This window comes from Mytilus edulis, chromosome 11 (assembly GCF_963676685.1).
Source record: "Mytilus edulis chromosome 11, xbMytEdul2.2, whole genome shotgun sequence".
Classification (NCBI taxonomy): Eukaryota; Metazoa; Mollusca; class Bivalvia; order Mytilida; family Mytilidae; genus Mytilus; species Mytilus edulis.
In genome coordinates this window covers 58,070,711-58,089,588 of record NC_092354.1, presented here as the reverse complement: position 1 = coordinate 58,089,588, position 18,878 = coordinate 58,070,711, and the positions used below count along the sequence as shown (strand labels likewise).

At 32.6% G+C, this 18,878-nt stretch overlaps 1 protein-coding gene and 1 pseudogene across 1 annotated transcript; one reads left to right on the top strand and one right to left on the bottom strand.

Moving 5' to 3' along the window:
- The first annotated feature begins 893 nt into the window (after positions 1–893).
- LOC139495896 (uncharacterized) lies at positions 894–10,557 on the top strand. The gene is made up of 3 exons (XM_071284303.1): positions 894–1,023; positions 5,392–7,270; positions 7,935–10,557. The coding sequence occupies exons 1-3, from the start codon at positions 1,006–1,008 to the stop codon at positions 8,066–8,068; spliced, it is 2,031 nt and encodes a 676-aa protein (XP_071140404.1). The 5' UTR covers positions 894–1,005; the 3' UTR covers positions 8,069–10,557.
- A 954-nt stretch (positions 10,558–11,511) lies between these two features.
- On the bottom strand, positions 11,512–17,465 carry LOC139494417 (cathepsin L-like peptidase; annotated as a pseudogene).
- Positions 17,466–18,878: the final 1,413 nt, after the last annotated feature.

Sequence of the window (18,878 nt, the reverse complement as noted above, 5' to 3'; positions counted from 1 at the left end):
ACTTATATAGAACTCGTCTAAACATCAACCCAACAATGTAAGATCTGTAAATTTGCTTTCGCAAATTTTTGGTTCTTCCCTCGCCGGGATTCGAACTCATGCTACTGTGATATCGTGACACCAAATCGCCTGCACTGCAGCCGTCCCGCTAGACCACACGACCACCTGGGCTCTCAAAAAAAGAGCTTTCACTGGCCGTGTGTTACCTTTCCACGTCAGTTTTAATCTAGCAGCGTACTGCAGTACATGATATATAAGGCATGAAGATCTAACATTGTTGGGTTGATGTTAAGACGAGTTGTATATACATTATGTACACAGCCATGTATCACCATCATTGATAGCGATCCGATGGATACATCTGTTGTAGGGTTGTCACTGACTCAGACGTACATATATATATATATATATATATATATAAGCTGTTTAATATGATATTTCACATATGATCATAATGTTTTGACAATATCCGGGTATTTGCATTGTTCGATTTGGCGGAGATTCAACATGATTAGTTCGATGATTCGCAGAACTGCAAATATATATTATCGTTACACGTGATCAAGTTGTATTGAAAAACTAAATAATTTTAAAAGGATTATATATTGTGTACATCTATAATACTACCATTGTAACACGATGTGTATCTTTCTAAGAAAATCATTTAAAAGTGGGTAGTTGTATTTATTCATATGATATTTTTGGAACTGATAAGGGGACGTTCCAAGATATATATCCATGACCTAAGTTTAAAATCTAAATATAAAATTCTTCTTGGAATCAGTAAAATACTGTCACTGTATTTTTTACTCAGACTTTACACCCACGACTTTTTAGCATTTACACAATCAATTCAAATCCTAATGAGCTTGTTTATGTCATTAAATGGTATTCCTGGTATGATATCTTTCCTATATAAGGACTTAACAAGTATTTTATTCGCATGGATGTTAACAATTACATGTAGGTAAATCACATTCTAAAGACAAAGAGCAATTGGACATCATGATGGAGTTTATAAAGGTTTGTGTTATAAATAGAATGCGGGTATAGTATTGTTTATTATAATGCATGCAATCAAATTCCACTTTACAGTTCCTAATGTATCATTTAAATAATTTAAAATTAATTTTAATGTGCAATTGTTGATAAAAATGCTTACTCTGTGATAACGTACAAACACACTTCCGGTTTGAGTTGTTAAGGTTTGGTCATTCATCCGCTGGGCATTTAGCAGCCCACAATCAATCAATTACTTAAATAAGCATGTACATGTATGTCAGTACAAAAGTCAAAAAATCTGAAAAAACAAGTTTTTTGTCTGAATTTGCATGAATTTTTACTCGACATTCTTAATTTGTCTGAATAATTTTTAAAAATTCTTGACAAAGTATGATTTTTTTCTTATCAGGTTCTTTTTTTTTCTTGACAAGTGTCCTGACAGTATGAACATTGTCTTAATTTTTTTTGACACTTCCTGTATCATCTGATAAGAGTATGGATTAATCTCGACCAATTCTTGACTGTCTTAAATTTGTCTCGATCAGTCTTGACATATTCTTGACAGTCTTAATAATGTCTGAATATGTCAAGTATTCTTGATTTGCTAAATAATGTCTGAATATGTCTCGACACATTCTTGACAGTCTTAAATATGTCTTGACACTATCTCAACAGTATAACTTTCGCCTCCAATGTGAACAGACTTATTCTGAACTGTTTATGACCTTCAATTGCTGTTATCTACTCTTTTTTATTATGGCTAAATTAAACGTTGAAGAATGACGGATCAATTTGGTATAGAACGAAAAACTTTTGATGCAACTAAGTTGGTATACCCTGAATAATTCCGCAAGTAGTTTAATTTTGATTGTTTTTATTGAATATTTAATTAATTGTTTTCTCATGGAATATAAGTCGAAGACAAGGACAAACAGCATTTAGATTTTTGCCGTTCGCAAACTGTCGGTCAAATTTGCTTTACTAAAATAGGTGTATCAAGCTTGTAGTGAGATTTAAAATGTGACCATGTGTCTCTTTTGGACCCCACAATTCATCTTTTTTGGTTTGTGTGGCTGAACAAGAGAAGGAAAATGGGGGGAGGGTGAATTTTATATTTTTTTTACAAAACAAAATAATATTTAGGATAACTCCTTCCTGAAAAGAAAAACATGTTTAGATCTATACAAAAGATATCAAAGGTACCAAAATTATAATTTAGTACGCCAGACGCGCGTTTCGTCTACATAAGTCTCACCAGTGACGTTCATATCAAAATATTTATAAAGCCAAACAAGTACAAAATTGAAGAGCATTGAGGATCCAAAATTTCAAAAAGTTGTGCCAAATACGGCTAAGGTAATCTATGCATGGGATAAGAAATGTTTTATTATGCATGTCTGTTTGAGACCCATTTCATGAGACCAATAATTTCTATAGAAATCATTGATGGGACTCATAATAAATACATTTTTTTAATTATTATCGGAGTAGATTATAAAAAGTAAAATCACAAAAATACTGAACTCAGAGTGAAATCTAATCAGAAAGTCTATAATCACATTGCAAAATCAAATGACAAAACACCTCAAAACCGAATGGACAAGAACTGTCATATTTCTGACTAGGTACATGCATTTTTAAATGTAGAAATGTCAAAATGGTGGATTAAACCTGGTTTTAAAGCGCCTAACCTCTCACTTTGATGACAGTCTCATCAAAATTTTCTTTTAATCTTTGGAATTTATTCAATTTGTTTTATGTTAAAATAATTAACCCCAAATTTTTTCACAGTTTTACAGGGCTGTTTTAAATCAAGAAGCAACAGTATATTGTCCATGAATAAACTGAAAAAAATCCTTTTTTTTTATTCATTTTCATCTATCAACACATTTTTTAAACTGTAGTGGCATGGTCGGTCAACTGATAAGTTGTATGGCTGATTACAGGTAAAGTAGTAATTTCCATTTGACAGTTGTGTAATGTGGAATACCTTAAATGCATGGGGAACATCCTGTCCATGTGTACTTATATACTAAATATATATTCAAACAGATGACATTAACATTTTTTTCTTTTGTTAAATGCATGATTTGTATATCATCATAATTTGCTAATTACACATGCCACCTTTTGGTACAATAATTATTATTTATAATTTTTTAAAAACCCACATTTAAATTATTTTATACTTTAGATTTCATAGCCACATTTGTATTTTTAAAAATATTTATATACGTAAATTTTTAATTATTTTACATGCCCAACTTTTATTTTTGTTGTCAGAAGTGTAACTTGAAACAACAGTATATCATTTGTAGAGAAATAAAGATTAAAGTTGTATCATGCATATTGGTCATGATTTGTAAAGCTCAGAACTCAAGTACATTTAAGACACAATTCAAAATGTTCAGAATATTTCAAGCCATACTGAGAAAAAATAAGAATGTCGAGAATATGTCAAGATTGCAAGCCATTATTCAAATGTCAAGAATTTGTCAAGTAATTTAAAGACCATATTAAGAATGTCCAGAAATGTCGAGTAAATTTCATACAAATTTAATATAAAAGAGAACTTGTCAAGAAATATTAAGGCACAAGTCATATTTTTGGAGAATGTCGAGTAAAAGTTCATGCAAATTAAGACAAAAACTGGCTTTTCAGACTTTTAGACTTTTGTTGTGTGTGCTGTTGCCATTAGGAGCTTCACTTCGTAATACATGTGCGGGGGACATTATGATAAACCACTAATTTATGCATATTTGATTGTCTTGTCAAAGATAAACAATTACTTGTTGTTAATGTCCGATCAACTACTGCTATTTTGTATAGTATTGACCAGTCATAGAAAGATCAACTACCATAAATATCTACACAAAATATCGTCGGCAATAATGATGTGCTTCAGTTGTATATAAAGCTTCTACCTATTGTATATGTAATTTACTCTTTCGCTAGAGAGTAACTATGAACTATATAGAGCTGTCATGTCAGTTAACTGCTAGTAGTCTGATGTTATTTGTGTATTATTGTCATTTTGTTTATTTTCTTTGGTTGCATCTCTTGACATCAGACTCGGACTTCTCTTGAACTGAATTTTAATGTGCGTATTGTTATGCGTTTACTTTTCTGCATTGGCCAGAGGTATATGGGGAGGGTTGAGATCTCACAAACATGTTTAACTCCGCCTCATTTTTGCGCCTGTCCTAAGTCAGGAGCCTCTGGCCTTTGTTAGTCTTGTATCATTTTTACTTTTAGCTCTTGTGTATAATTTGGAGTTTAGTATGGTGTTCATTATCACTGAACCAGTATATATTTGTTTAGGGGCCAGCCGAAGGACGCCTCCGGGTGCGAGCATTTCTCGTTGCATTGAAGACCTGTTGGTGACCTTCTGCTGTTGTCTGCTCTATGGTCGGGTTGTTGTCTCTTTTGCACATTCCCCATTTCCATTCTCAATTTTATCATATATTTATACTGTTACATTAATAATCAGTTATGTGCTGTTTACACACAGATCCCTACTACCTTGAACATTAGTGGTTTATCATACTCCTATGATTCATATTCATGAAACATGGCCAAATACAAGAACACATACACAAGCGCACACACACAAATACACACGAACAATACATACATATACATGATATATATGACTTTTGTGTAAGATAACAGTACAAGTTGTCATATATAACTTACATTGCAATTGGCTAATACATTTTCCTAAACAATCATAAAACATTTGAGTGTTAAAATTTCAGTCGTTTTACAGGGCTGTTTTAAATCAAGAAGCAACAGTATATTGTCCATAAATAAACTGAAAAAATCATTTTTTTACAATATACTATTGTTTATACCTTTATTCTTATATATAATAAAAAAATGAATTTGTTAGTTTTCGGACAATTTTTTTTTTACTTCGATAAGTTACGTTTTGTGTCCTTAAAGGAGTACATTGACGTGAAGGTTTAATTTAATTGAAACGCCAGACAATCCCTTTGTTGAGCTTTGTTATACGACAACAAAAGACAAATCGTCTTATCTAACAAATCTGTGTTACTTTGTTCTGTATGAAGTTATTTGAATCGCTCGCATATTTTATTGTGAATTGTGTAAACCACACTGTAATGCATCAATTAAAATTAAATACTGTATACAATATTTGATAAAGGTTCGGATAAAGTGTTTAATCTAAGCTGAGTAGGTGTATCTAAACAAAAAGCCCAAGTATATTGTGAATAGAAGTAAACTGATTAATGATAAATGATAAATAACCTGAACGCTTTACACACCAGATGAATGGAATTTGATTTGATGGTTAACACATATAATACAACGAAAAAAAATCGACTTTAATATCATAAACATTTGATATAATAATTATGTTTGTAGGTTTCCAAAACTGTTCTCTTTGCTGTGTATGGACTAATCGGTATCGTTGTTGGCTTTCATTGTGATGAAAAAGCTCTGCACTGTTCAACATCACTGAATATTAAATCTTCTTTCACTATGATGGGTCAAGCTATCGGTCAAGTGTACGCAAAGGATCGTGAACTATATTCAATAAATCCAGAAAGAAATGGTCCAGTCCCTATAGATGAAATAATAACTGCTGACGGCTGGAATCATACAAGGCATCTACTTACTGCAAATGGATCTATGCCTGGACCACCAATCATAATTTATCAGAACCAGACAATAACGATTCTAGTTACAAATCATATGATAAATGAAGCTGTAACTATTCACTGGCACGGTATTGACCAACTTGGATGGCCAGCAATGGATGGCGTTGCATTTGTATCTCAATGTCCAATACTACCAGGACAGACTTTTAATTACACTTTCCAACCGACATTTGGTGGATCCTACTGGTATCACTCACATGTGGGCAACCAAAGAGACATGGGTCTATATGGTGCATTTATCGTTATTCGAAAAAGGGACTCAGTACCTTTTAAATTTCAAAGTATTGTTCAGGTACAGGAATGGAATCATCAATATAACGCAATGGAACGGTTGTATGCAAAGGTTGAGGATAGGCCCACTTCAATTTTAATTAACGGAAGAGGAGAGTTTAAAGATATTCTTGCACCTCTAGAAACATTCCATGTTACAAAAGGCAATCAATGTTTGTTAAGACTAATAGGCGTCGGTTCAAGGCATGTACTCCTGTTTTCTATACCTGGTTTAAAGTTTAATGTAACAGAAACCGATGGTTTTGAGGTTGTTCCTACTGTCGTTGATAAAATTATAATATATCCTGCTGAACGTTATGATTTTGAACTCGATCTTGACTATGCAGAGGAGGGAATATATAACTTAACGGTCAGCATCCTTTCGTCACATAATCTAACAATTGAACCGCCCATTGGACTTGGTTTCCTCAAGGTTTCCGACAAAATGTCTCTTCAAGCAAAGGTTTACGAAAATAGTAGCATAATTCGAGTCCTAAATTGTCCATTTAATACATTTCCAAACGAGATGAATATTAATTGCATTCCTGTAAACAACCTTAAAGCAAGAGGAAATGTAGATGATGACAAATTTGTTGTAAATGATATAACAAAATCGAACGAAAAAGCCTTACATTTCTTAAACTTTGGTTTTCCAAAAAATAAGTCATCCATTAATGGCAGAGTTTTTAGATGGCCAACTGTGTCTGCTCTTACACAGCCATCTGAAGTTGATAACGACTGTAATGGATGTACAGATGAAGAGATTTGTCATTGTAGCCATTCATTGAACTTGAGATCCGGATCTGAAATTGTTATGGTTTTACTAAACCTCGGTAGGGGCGCTGTCATTTCTCATCCTATACACATGCATGGCCATACGTTTGAAATTCTAAAAATGGAGTTTCCAAAAGTAATCATTGGTGGCGCATTCGCATTTACAGATGATATTATATGCAGCAATACACTTTCAAATTCTGTCAGTAGTTGTAATAATGCAAAATGGAAAAATTCGTCTTGGACTAATTACAAGAACATCCCTGGTATCAACATAGATAATCCTGTTCGCAAAGATACAGTAGTGGTACCATACGGGGGATATGTAATAATAAGAATTGATGCCAGAAACCCAGGAGTATGGTTCATGCACTGTCACATTGATAAACATATGGTAGAAGGTATGGCACTAATGCTGAATGAATCTTTTGAGAACTCGAGACTACATATTCCAATTGGATTACCAACATGTCACAGCTACTTAAAGAAGATGTCAAGTGACGTTAAAACTACATCTAGTGTAGAAACAAGTTCTGCAGGTAGGAACAGATCTTTGAGTTAAAACATTAGGAAGAAAATTTAAATTTTCAACCTAAGCTCTTATCATCGAATACTTACAAACTGAATATAATTACCCCATTCAAAGTTTGGAACTATCAAATTACAAAATTTCAAACCGCAAAATTATTCTATAAAATTTGCAAATGCTAGCTAATTTGATATGAATTATGCAATTTATTTAAGTGAGTTTAATCATAAGAAGTCTACGTTATAATTATGACATTGCATAGTTACTTAAAAGATACGTTCAATAACTTAAATCACTAGTTTTATTTTGAATTTGAAATGTTTAAAATGCATAATGGTTTAGAAAGGTGTGGTCTGTGAAGTATAACTTCTTTGAAACTTCACAATTACTTAATAAAGACACATTTGTTTTAACAAAGATAAGTTTGATTATGATTATTTTTAAATTCATTGATACATCCAAGTGAATAACATGTTTAGGAAATGATTTTAGAACGAGATTTTAACGAGAATTCAACGTCAGAAGACTTTATCTTTAAGAACAATAATGTATCCTTTTGATATCTTTCGCCCTTCTTTGATAATCAATAGAAAAACATATTCTAACATGGTAACTCGTGAATTTTTGGATTTATAGGATGATAAAACGGATGATGTAATTTTTGTATATTTCAGCTTCATCGACTATCACCCTAGCTGTATTTGTCGGAGTACTTACTGTTCTGGTACTACTTTTATCTGGATATATAATTTGGACTAAGAGGACAATATATAACATCACCGACGACACAGAATTGCTTACACAGTAGTTTTTGAGTAATTAGCATGTTCATAAGGTTAAAATGCATATCTACAATGTGTACGATTTGCTGATTTTTATAAAGAAAATACCATTTTTTCTTCCAAATTACTTCTTATAGTATATCTTTCAAAATATAAACCTTCACTTATAATTTATATATGTTTACAACAGTAACAACGGGAAGATTCTTTTCCTCTTTTGAGGAAAGTAAAGTTATATTCATATCGGGAAGCATAGCGTCGTTCTGTGAAAATAATTTAAGTTCTTGGATAATCCAGAAATGTCAAAGTTTTTGTTTCACTGCTATTTACAAAAATGTTCAAGTTCACATACGAAATTTTGGAAGCATGCATTTTGCCAAAATTTGCAAAGCCTGCTTGTGAGATATTGTTTTCTTTAAAAAATTATAATTTACAACATTTTAAAAGCCCAGCGACGATAGGACTTTCGTGAATGTATGATAATGGCTTACAATTATTTAGAAAGAATTAACAACACGGCAAACAATGACAAAGAATCATGTGAACGTACGTTTTATCAAATGAGCCTTACTTATTTTTTTGGAAAACAAAAGGAAAGTTAATATCACGCAGAGAAGACTTCGTGTACCTTTCAGGTTTAATTTGTAATGGCGTTAACCTATATCCAAATAGTTGTTTTACTGAACTACCATGCATTTGTTAAATAATTAATTAAAACATAACTGAATATTGAATGCTAAACAAATATGAAGACTCAAGGTTCTATGTCTAATTGAAACGTATGATTGTTGATGCATATCATATTTTTGTTTCTTGTATTGTGTTATACATTAATCAGATTACGTAACATTGTTTTATGTGTATCCAATCATTTTTAATAACTGTTTAAGGCCTTTTGTTGACTTGAGTTGACTGTTAAGATTGCGGTCATTTAACTAGGATTAAACACGATACTCACATGTGTACCAGAGGCGGATTTAGGGGGGGGGGGGGCCCTTTTTGGGAAAAAATTCGGTTGCTTATATAGGGAATCATTGAAGCGTGACTGGAGCGGGCCCCCTCTTAAGTCAGTCAGTGGGCCCCCACTTAGGAAAATTTATGGATCCGCCACTGTGTACGGGAATTATCCAAGCAGGTTATTTTTTTAAATGTTTGAATCATAAACATTTTGATGAAATTCTGCAGTATAAATATGAGGACAAAATTCACAACCAAAGTTTGGAATTTGGAATCCTCAATGCTCTCCAACTTTGTACTTTTTGGCTTTATAAATATTTTGATATGAGCGTCATTGATGAGTCTTATGTAGACGAAACGCGCGTCAGACGTACTTAATTATTATCCTGGTACCTTTTAACTATTATCTATCAATAAAATGCCAAGCAAACAGTTTCATCACGCTTAATCATGTACTAGCGTGTAAAAAGTAACGAGCCTTCATTCAATCAATGCTTACATGTATCACTGCTGAATTTTTCTGGCGAGTAAGTGTCGCTCATTTGTCAGTTGTTTATTGTTGTGTTTTCATTTGATTTCGCCATGTGATTAGAGACTTTCCAATTTGATTTTCCTCTGAGTTCAGTATTTTTGTGATTTATTTTCTTTTCCTTTTCCTTATACATTTGTGGGTTTGCAAGAAACTAATAATAACTTTGATAACTATAATTTAGTTTCTTGTGTATAATTCGGAGTTTCGTATGACGTCCATTATCACTGTACTAGTATACATATTTCAAAGGGGCCAGCTGAAGGACACCGACGGGTGCGGGAGTTTCTCGCTAAATTGAAAAGCTATTGGTGGCCTTCGGCTGTTGTCTGCTCCATGGTCGGATTGTTTCCTTTCTTATATCATTTTTGCTAATTGCTTTAGGGTAAGGGTTTCAGAAAAAATAGTCTCATGAGATTAGGAAGTTATGGATTGAATGCACTAAGTATTTTTTTAAATTGCATATGAAAGATCTAACTAGTTATCAAAAGTACCAGGATTATAATTTTATACGCCAGACGCGCGTTTCGTCTACATAAGACTCCTCAGTGACGCTCAGATCAAAATAGTTAAAAAGCCAAATCAATACAAAGTTGAAGAGCATTGAGGATCCAAAATTCCAAAAAGTTGTGCCAAATACGGCTAAGGTAATCTACTCCTGGGGTAAGAAAATCCTTAGTATTTCGAAAAATTCAAGGTTTTGTAAACAGAAAATTTATAAAAATGACCATATAATTGATATTCATGTCAACACCGAAGTGCTGACTACTGGGCTGGTGATACCCTCGGGGACGAAACGTCCACCAGCAGTGGCATCGACCCAGTGGTGTAAATAGTTATCAAAAGTACCAGGATTATAATTTTATACGCCAGACGCGCGTTTCGTCTACATAACAGTGTCTTTTATCTTTGAGATGGAATCAGCAGCAATAGCAGGACCGTGCCTTTGCTTTCCGTTTTCCATGTTCATTTATGGACTTTGTGACATACCTTGATACACCATGTTATATCATGTGTTTCCGTTTGGTATGAAATAAAGAACGAATACTGAAATTGATTTGCTATATTGGCCATATTAGACATATTAAAAATATTAAAAGCTGAAGACAAATCACAATTTACAGCGAATGTTTAAATATAAAAAGAAGTGGCAGGTCTAATTTAAAGACGGAACAGTTGTTTTCTCTGCGTTTCAGTTTTAGTGTTTACCGCCTTGTTCCAATCTCACGCAAAATAGTGAAATATACGCAAAAAATGGATGTAGTAAAAAGATTCATAGTAATCAAAATACAAATAATAAAAAAACACATACAGAAATTCTATACAGAAATATTGTCACATGTACTTTGACAAATGCAGTGAAAAGTTAATACTGTTAATGTTTTATATTTGATTACTTAAAACACATACAAAAGTCATTACACATGTTTAATCGGTGCTCCTTTCGAAACAACAGAGAAGGGTATTGTCGTGATACAAGGATCACACAGTAACCAATGTTATTTATCATTCAAAAAAATAAATAAAAAATAGCAAAGGCATGTCAACAATGGGCTGAAGCTCACATAAATAAAAAAAATAAGAAAACTAAAGTGATTGACAAAAACAAAAAATAGAATCTATGTCCGTCAGGTCATTGGTCCACATGCAATATCATCAAACAAAATCTACGGACTCTGGGACAGACAAGTACCGTGACACGTCCTATGGCAATGCGAATCCACACTCAAAAACAAGAGAAAACAAACGACGCAACGTTAAAATATAACACATACAGAAACGAACCACAATATAACAATGGCCATATTCCTGACTTGGTGCAGGACACTCCCAAAGAAAAAAATGGCGGGTTGAACCTGGCCTTGTGGCATGCCAAAACTCCCCTCTCATAGCCATGTGAAAAGTTTTCATTTTTTTTTAATAACTTTCATTCAAAACTGGTTTAACAAAATTTAATTTTTGTCTTACTACAAATTCGTCGTACCTGTTCTTTACCAACTAATAGTCTTGTCCATTCTATACACCATATCAAACAATCAAAGCTGCATGGTGAGTGAAAGAGGCATTGCAGGCTGGTTTGTCAAAATCTCCTGTAATACATATTATAAGATCGCACAATTTACAATGTATTAAGTAACCAGTTAACAATATGGAGTAATGGCGAAGGAGACAGCATTCCTCCACCTCAGTGTTGACCGGCTAGTGATTACAGTAGTAACTACTTAGACCAGTGTAGTCAATATAAGAAACTAAACAAGGAAATGCATTTCCCATATGTAAAGGAACTTTAAACACTGTACCAAGGTAAATAAGTGCACAACTGGTCTAATATTTACATTTTTTTTTATCAAAACCATTGATTTTAGGCAGAACCGCGATTTTTTTAGGGGGGGGGGGAGTATTATTTAAAAAACCGTACATGTCTTATTTTCATAAATAAACTTCAAAATCGATATTGAAATTTAAAATTTTGAACTTTAACATGATCTGCTTAAATTTGGATGTCAAATACATTTAATTTTACGCAAAATTTGTCCTCGATGAATTAAAAAAAAGGATACAGATTCATAATAATCAAAGTACAAACAATAAAAATTTACAGACATGGAAAATGCACCAAATTGAAGTGCCGGGTTTTGTCATCATTTCTGTAAAAAAGAATGGTACCTGTGTTTTTCATCACGAAGTGTTCAAAATATCCAATTTGGTCAGATTATTTTAATTATTTGCTATGCAAATGAGTGTTTTTCAATTTATAATTTAACAGTGTTTTCTTATTATCATATCTTATAGTACGTGGAGTTTAAACTTGTGGATCGTTTCGTTTACAGGCTGAAATTAGTTAATTCTATTCAAAGGAATGATTTAGCTAGCTATAAAAACAAAGGAGTAGGTCCGATAAGGACCGATTTTGGCCTCAAATTTCAGGTTCATCTGACGACAGATTTTGACCACTTTTTAAACACTTTAGTGTCTATTGTTTGATTCAATTAGTTTATGTGAAAGATTTTAACTGAATTAGTCATTAAAAACGATCCAATTCAAGCTCAAATATGAAAAATCTACCAAATATGCAGAAACATGTCACTTTTCAGATGGTTTTTGTCAAAAATGAAAGTGGCCGCATCCGTGTTCATCCTCAACCTTTATATATGTTTTGTATTATCATCCAATACAACTTACATTTCAATATTAAGGATGAACACGAATGCGGCCACTTTCGTTTTACACGGAAACCGTCTAAAATTTAACTAAAATGCTATAATTGTGAAGATTTCAGTAATTTAGCATGACTTTATGCTGCTACTACTCGATATATGTGCATTGTATTGTAAAAAACAGCCTATATTCATGTAGCAGAAGCATTCTACTGTCCAATAAATAACTAATAGTTTACATTTTAACAATTTCGTGAAATTGCTATATTTTGGGGCCAAAAAGGGGTCTTACCGGACCTACTCCTTTAATCCACCATTTTCTACACAAGAAAATGCCTGTACTAAGTCAGGACAGTTGTTTTAATTCTTTTAATGTGTTCGAACTTTTGATTTTGCCATTTGATCATTTTATTACTAGGGACTTTCCGATTTGATTTTTCCTCGCGCATTTCAGTATTTTTTGTGATTTTACATTTTCAATACTGTATTATCACTTCTTCATTGATGTATAAAAGGTCAGAAAATGGCAATAAGGCCCTTTTAAAAAAACCCAACCCACTTCTATTTAGTACAGTTTTTGCAATTCTGTTTACTGTATAGTCGAATTTATATTTTAATAAGGAACCAACCTCTCTCGTAATGTTAAAAATTTCTGTCAGCATCAATCGCTATTGATATTGGACCTACTGTTGCAACGGCAAATTTCAAAGCCTGTTCATCACCTTGTGGGATTTTGGTATAAGCTGTGTCTGTAGCTCCGACATCGGACTCTCGAAATCTACAGGTCCCATTCTAACAATTATACGAGGAAATGATGACATTCTAAGTGACGGGTCTAAGATTGTAACAATTTTTTGTTATGTCGTTAAAATACGACACAATTAAACATATACACATTCAGACATAATAATATTTCTTTGGTACCTTGAAAGAAGGACGTAATGACTCCTTAATTTTATATTATTTGTGTTATACGTAAGATTAAATCGATTCCCTCCACCCACCTAATATTTAACATTCATTTCAGATTTTAGTATCATATTTTCCATGTCCACAACACAATATCCTGCTGACTTCGGAGCATATAATGGACTTGTCAGAAGATATTTGTTTACAAATGTTTATCTAGCATTGATGTGTTCGTCCTGTTAGGACAGTGCTCAATCAAAGTTGCGAAGAGCAGCGGCCGAAAGTATAGATACAACAAACGTAGCATAGTTATCTGGGGTCTGTTTTCCAACTTGTTGATAAACTTTTTATTTTACGTTAATAATTCTTATTTATGAAATATGCGCGATACTGATGGAACAGATTTAAGTTCTCCTTATTTCAGTGTTTGAGGGTTTTTTTTATAGAGGAAGATGCTAATCATGTATTTTTTATCTGGTCGATATCTGAAAACATTGACCTAACATCGAATGACATGTTAGCCTGATATTTACCATACTTAAAAGTGCAATCTACAAGGTTCTGTTTTGATAAGGAAACCAGATTTCCAGTTTTCTTGAAAGGCTGACCTTCAAGAGCATCATTTGAAGAAAATAACCAGCAAGATCCACATTGTCCCTGAATAAAGAAAATATTTTTATTCTTGTAACGAACGTTTTGATTGCATATTCAGATAATATGTTCATACCTAAGATAACACAGATATGTATTATGCATCTTATTATAATGTATCAGGTATCACCGCGATATAGCCTTGTTGTGCTAATGCGGCTTAAAGCAACCAACAATCAATCAATCAAATGTATCACGTAAACGTGGTACAGTGCGACAAATTTATGTACTTGATCGTGCTGATAACTATATAGCTTCAACTATTCTTTCTGAAAGAATAATCCAAACACCTCTAGCTTCGACATGTTTGGTATCTAAGATAAAATTTGCCGTTAATCCAGAATGTCTAAGGATATTTTTCTTAAGTTGGAATTTTAATTTGCAAACAAATATAGCTTATGCTAAAGTATTTATCTCTAATAAAATATGAAACGTCAAATCAACGTTTGCTCTCTTCAGATATGAATATTTTTTTTTTTAAATTGATGGCAGTTAGGGTAAAAAACGACGAACACACAAAACAAGTCTGAGAAAGGGTAAGAATACCGACCTGATCTTTCACAGGATTTACATAACCTTGTTGTCGCCAGTCAACTTCGTCTGGAACTTTGAAATTATCTGGCGGGAGATATGTAGAACCCCATTTTATTACATTGTTTGACATTTTGTATCCTTACATTTTCTGAGATACTTCTTTCTCTGACTGACATTGAAGATAATAATTAAACTAATTGTTTGATTACAGAAGATGATCGAAAGTCGTGTTTTTATCAATTCCCAATATTGATGTTAACTCATATATTATTAAAGAATAGTTATCAAAGGTACATGTACCAAGCAAATAATTTAATACGCCAGACACGCGTTTCGTCTAAATAAAACCCATCAGTGACGCTCAAATAAAAATAATTCGAGAGCAAAACAAGTACAAAGTTGACGAGCATTGATTACCCAATATTCAAAGAATAGGCTACGGTTATTTTATGACTGAGATAAGAAAATCATTAATATTCCGAAGTGATATTTTATAAAAGAAATTGTCCATGCAATGTTTTTGTTATATCTAAAGTTGATGTTGTTTTTCTCCAAATGATTACAAAGAATTGTTCTGTTTATATTTTAATACTCGATATTAATCACCCTACGTTCGACCGTTATGTACATTTTTTAGGTATGAAAAATGCGTTTGGAAACAAAAAGTATTTTCTTACTAACAAGTAATTTTTCATGTTAATTCAATGTTAAATTCGCTCTTATTAATCGCTTACCATGTCATCAAAATGATTAATTCCAAGCCAGTAAGTATGTTCTCCACGATCTGCTGCCACATTGTGATGCTCAATAAAACGGATATTGTCTTCACATATCACTCGTCTAATTAGAAGGAAAGATATGCAATCAGATATAATCTTTAATTGATATATTTTAAGTAGTAGCAGATTTGATTAGTAAGACATGCAATTAAATTTTTAAACATTTCGTACTGTTGCACAACGCCTAAACGTATATAAGGTCGTGTGCGCAAAACAGAAGTAATTTATTATAAAATTCAATAGTTTTGAAACAAAGCCTAAATAAAATACGTTCAAAACACATGAAAATTAGTATATATCATATTTGCAGAAAATTTGTAAAAAATACAAATAATGCACAAATGTATGTTAAAATGGTATTTAGCAATACATTGTCACGTTTGGTCTTAGTCTTTTTAATGACTTGATTTTTTATAAAGTCCAAGGGACAACACATATCTTATTGTGATTTTTTTCATGATCAGCCATATATCAACAAAATCAAAATACTAATACGAATTTAGTTATACAATACAAGTTCACTTTTTCAAGTTCTTATTAAAATTGAGAAAGGAAATGGGGAATGTGTCAAAGCGACAACAATCCGACCATAGAGCAGTCAACAGCCGAAGGCCACCAATGGGTTTTAAATGTAGGGAGAAACATCCGCACCCGTAGGGGTCCTTCAGTTGGCCCCTTAAAAAATATGTATACTAGTACAGTGATAATGGACGTCATACTAAACTCCGAATTATACACAAGAAACTAAAATAAAAAATCATACAAGACTAACAAAGCCAGAGGCTCCTGACTTGGGACAGGCGCAAAATTGCGGCGAGGTTAAACATGTTTATGAGATCTCAACCCTCCCCTTTATCGATGTCAGAAGAACCGAAGATTAAATTGTACACTTAATGTGAAGTTTTTAAAAATGGACAACTATGTATACCAATTGTAAGTGTTAGTTTCCTGTCACAATGTAATTAATACTTCGTTAAAACACAATCGTATTGTGTATATTTATAAAGGCTAGTAGAGCACGACCCTGCTATTATCAAACAACACAACACACTGTGTCTTAAGCTCCCGACATTTGTTATTCTTCTTAGTCTTAAGTCTGGTTAGACACTTCGGATTTGAAAATAACAACAACATATAAAACACGATTTACAATGAAAACTAATAGATAACAAAAACTAGTGCATACATAAGTAATGTCTTAGTATTGGGGTTCACTTTTTGGAAGTTTAATATACAGAAATAAATCTCCCCGAATAGTGCTTGGAATGTTCATTTAATAAAATATACTTGCAGCCTAGTACACACTTTTATTTAAGGGACATCAAGTGACCACATCCGGATGTGTGATTTTCTTGCCTTGTTGAAGACCCATTGGTGGCCTTCGGCTGTTGTCTGCTCTTTAGTCGGGTTGTTGTCTTTTTGACATAATCGTCATTTCCATTCTAAATTTGATGCAGATGTAGTTTGAACAATATGTCGACTTTGGCGAAAAATGATATTTAAAGATCCTTAGCAAAGTGGCAGATGTGTCGGTAGGAACCTACATTTTTCCCTGCTACGGAATCTTTAAAGAGTTTATAAAAAGTTTCGTAAATGCACAGATAACGCGATTATCTTGGTACACCAGACGCATAATTTAACTTCATTTTTGCTATATGGTGGGGCTGCGATTTGTTGACTAAAGCATTGATATTTGTACCAGGCCGCTTGCAGTCGGTTGGTCCCGATTAAAGATGACATTAAGTTATCAGAGCAGTAAAGCCTTACAGTACCTATAGAAAACAGTTGTAAGAAATACACACAACAATGACAATAGTCACAGTTGCATGTTGACTTATTTAGTTGTTTGTGCAAAAATTACAAAATGTACAAGTAAACATTGCTGCTGTACACAAAATACCTGCATGTTGTTGTTGTAGTTTTAATGAAATACTGCAATACTAAGTTTAACGACTGATTGAGAAAAACTGATGATATTGACTCATATTCTCGTGATGCCATCAACTTCCTCGTTAAAAATAAATTGTTATTACCTGAACATTAAACTTATTCCGGTCGATAGAAAATATACTTAAGTCTTGTGAAGAAGTTTATATATTTAGTATCATTGATGTTATTCATGTTTATTATACATAAGAGTTTCGTGTTAAAAGTATTACAAGTACTTCAATTTTATTTCATTTTATACATTCACTCATAATCCAATTATAATAACAACTATTAAAAAATATTAATACAGATCTCATGAAAAGTTATAATAACATAAACCTGATTTCTTGCAATTCAGAGATAAATGCATTATAGATTTCCACACTGACATTTTATCCCTGCATCCCCCCAAGGTAATAAAATAAACAAACACATCACGTGATTAATTAAAAACCAATTGTTACAATACAATAGTGACCTTAACTATTTAAGTTCATTAATTAAAAAAAACAGAATTGTTATGAATGGTTCATATTATAACTGTAATCATTAAGTGCAATATAATTTGTTAGTAAACTTCCAGATATAATATTATTTCCTTAAGGATGTAATTAGGTAAGGTTTTGGAATTCATGTCAAATATTCGGACTCCTTGGTGTTTTTCCATACAATACAAGGTAAAATATTTTGCCCCATAACACCCATTTATTTTTTCACGTAAGACTTAATAGCTCATGAAAGGTCATTTACCAAAATTTTAGAAGATTCTTGATTTTCTTTCTTCTGTTTTGAGACCCAAATAATACCAGTGCAAATGTCAGGTAAAAGTCCGAGTCAGTCTTTTCCCGCCATATTTTAAATCTCAAATATCTCGAAAAGGAGGTCCATGACCTATCATTATTTTGAGTTTTTGTTTATCCTTAACGAATGCTCTACAAGCTTATAGTATCAATTTTAAATCCTTGATTTATCAATTTTCACGTAACCTCACCTAAGTACATCCTTAATACATCTATTTTTTCTGATATATTTTATATCGACATTTCTTGTGATTATTATCGAATTATTCAAATATAACTTGTATTGATGTGTTAGGGAAATACGTTCGTTAATAACTGATTTCTTCACGTTCAACGTTACAAGTTACTTATTTTGTGCATTGCTAGGATGAGGACACAATTACATTCGCTACAATGTATGAGGGTTTGAAATTATGGAATGGATCTATATGAACGTATTGTTAATTGCCCTTAAAATTATCTTGCACATGTAATGGGGGAAATGTATACATTTATTTCCCGTGCCTGAGGGAGACATGCCGATTTGTTCATCCTAGAAAAATGATTGTTCATGCCAAGTATTAAACTGCATATCCCTTTTTTAGAATTCT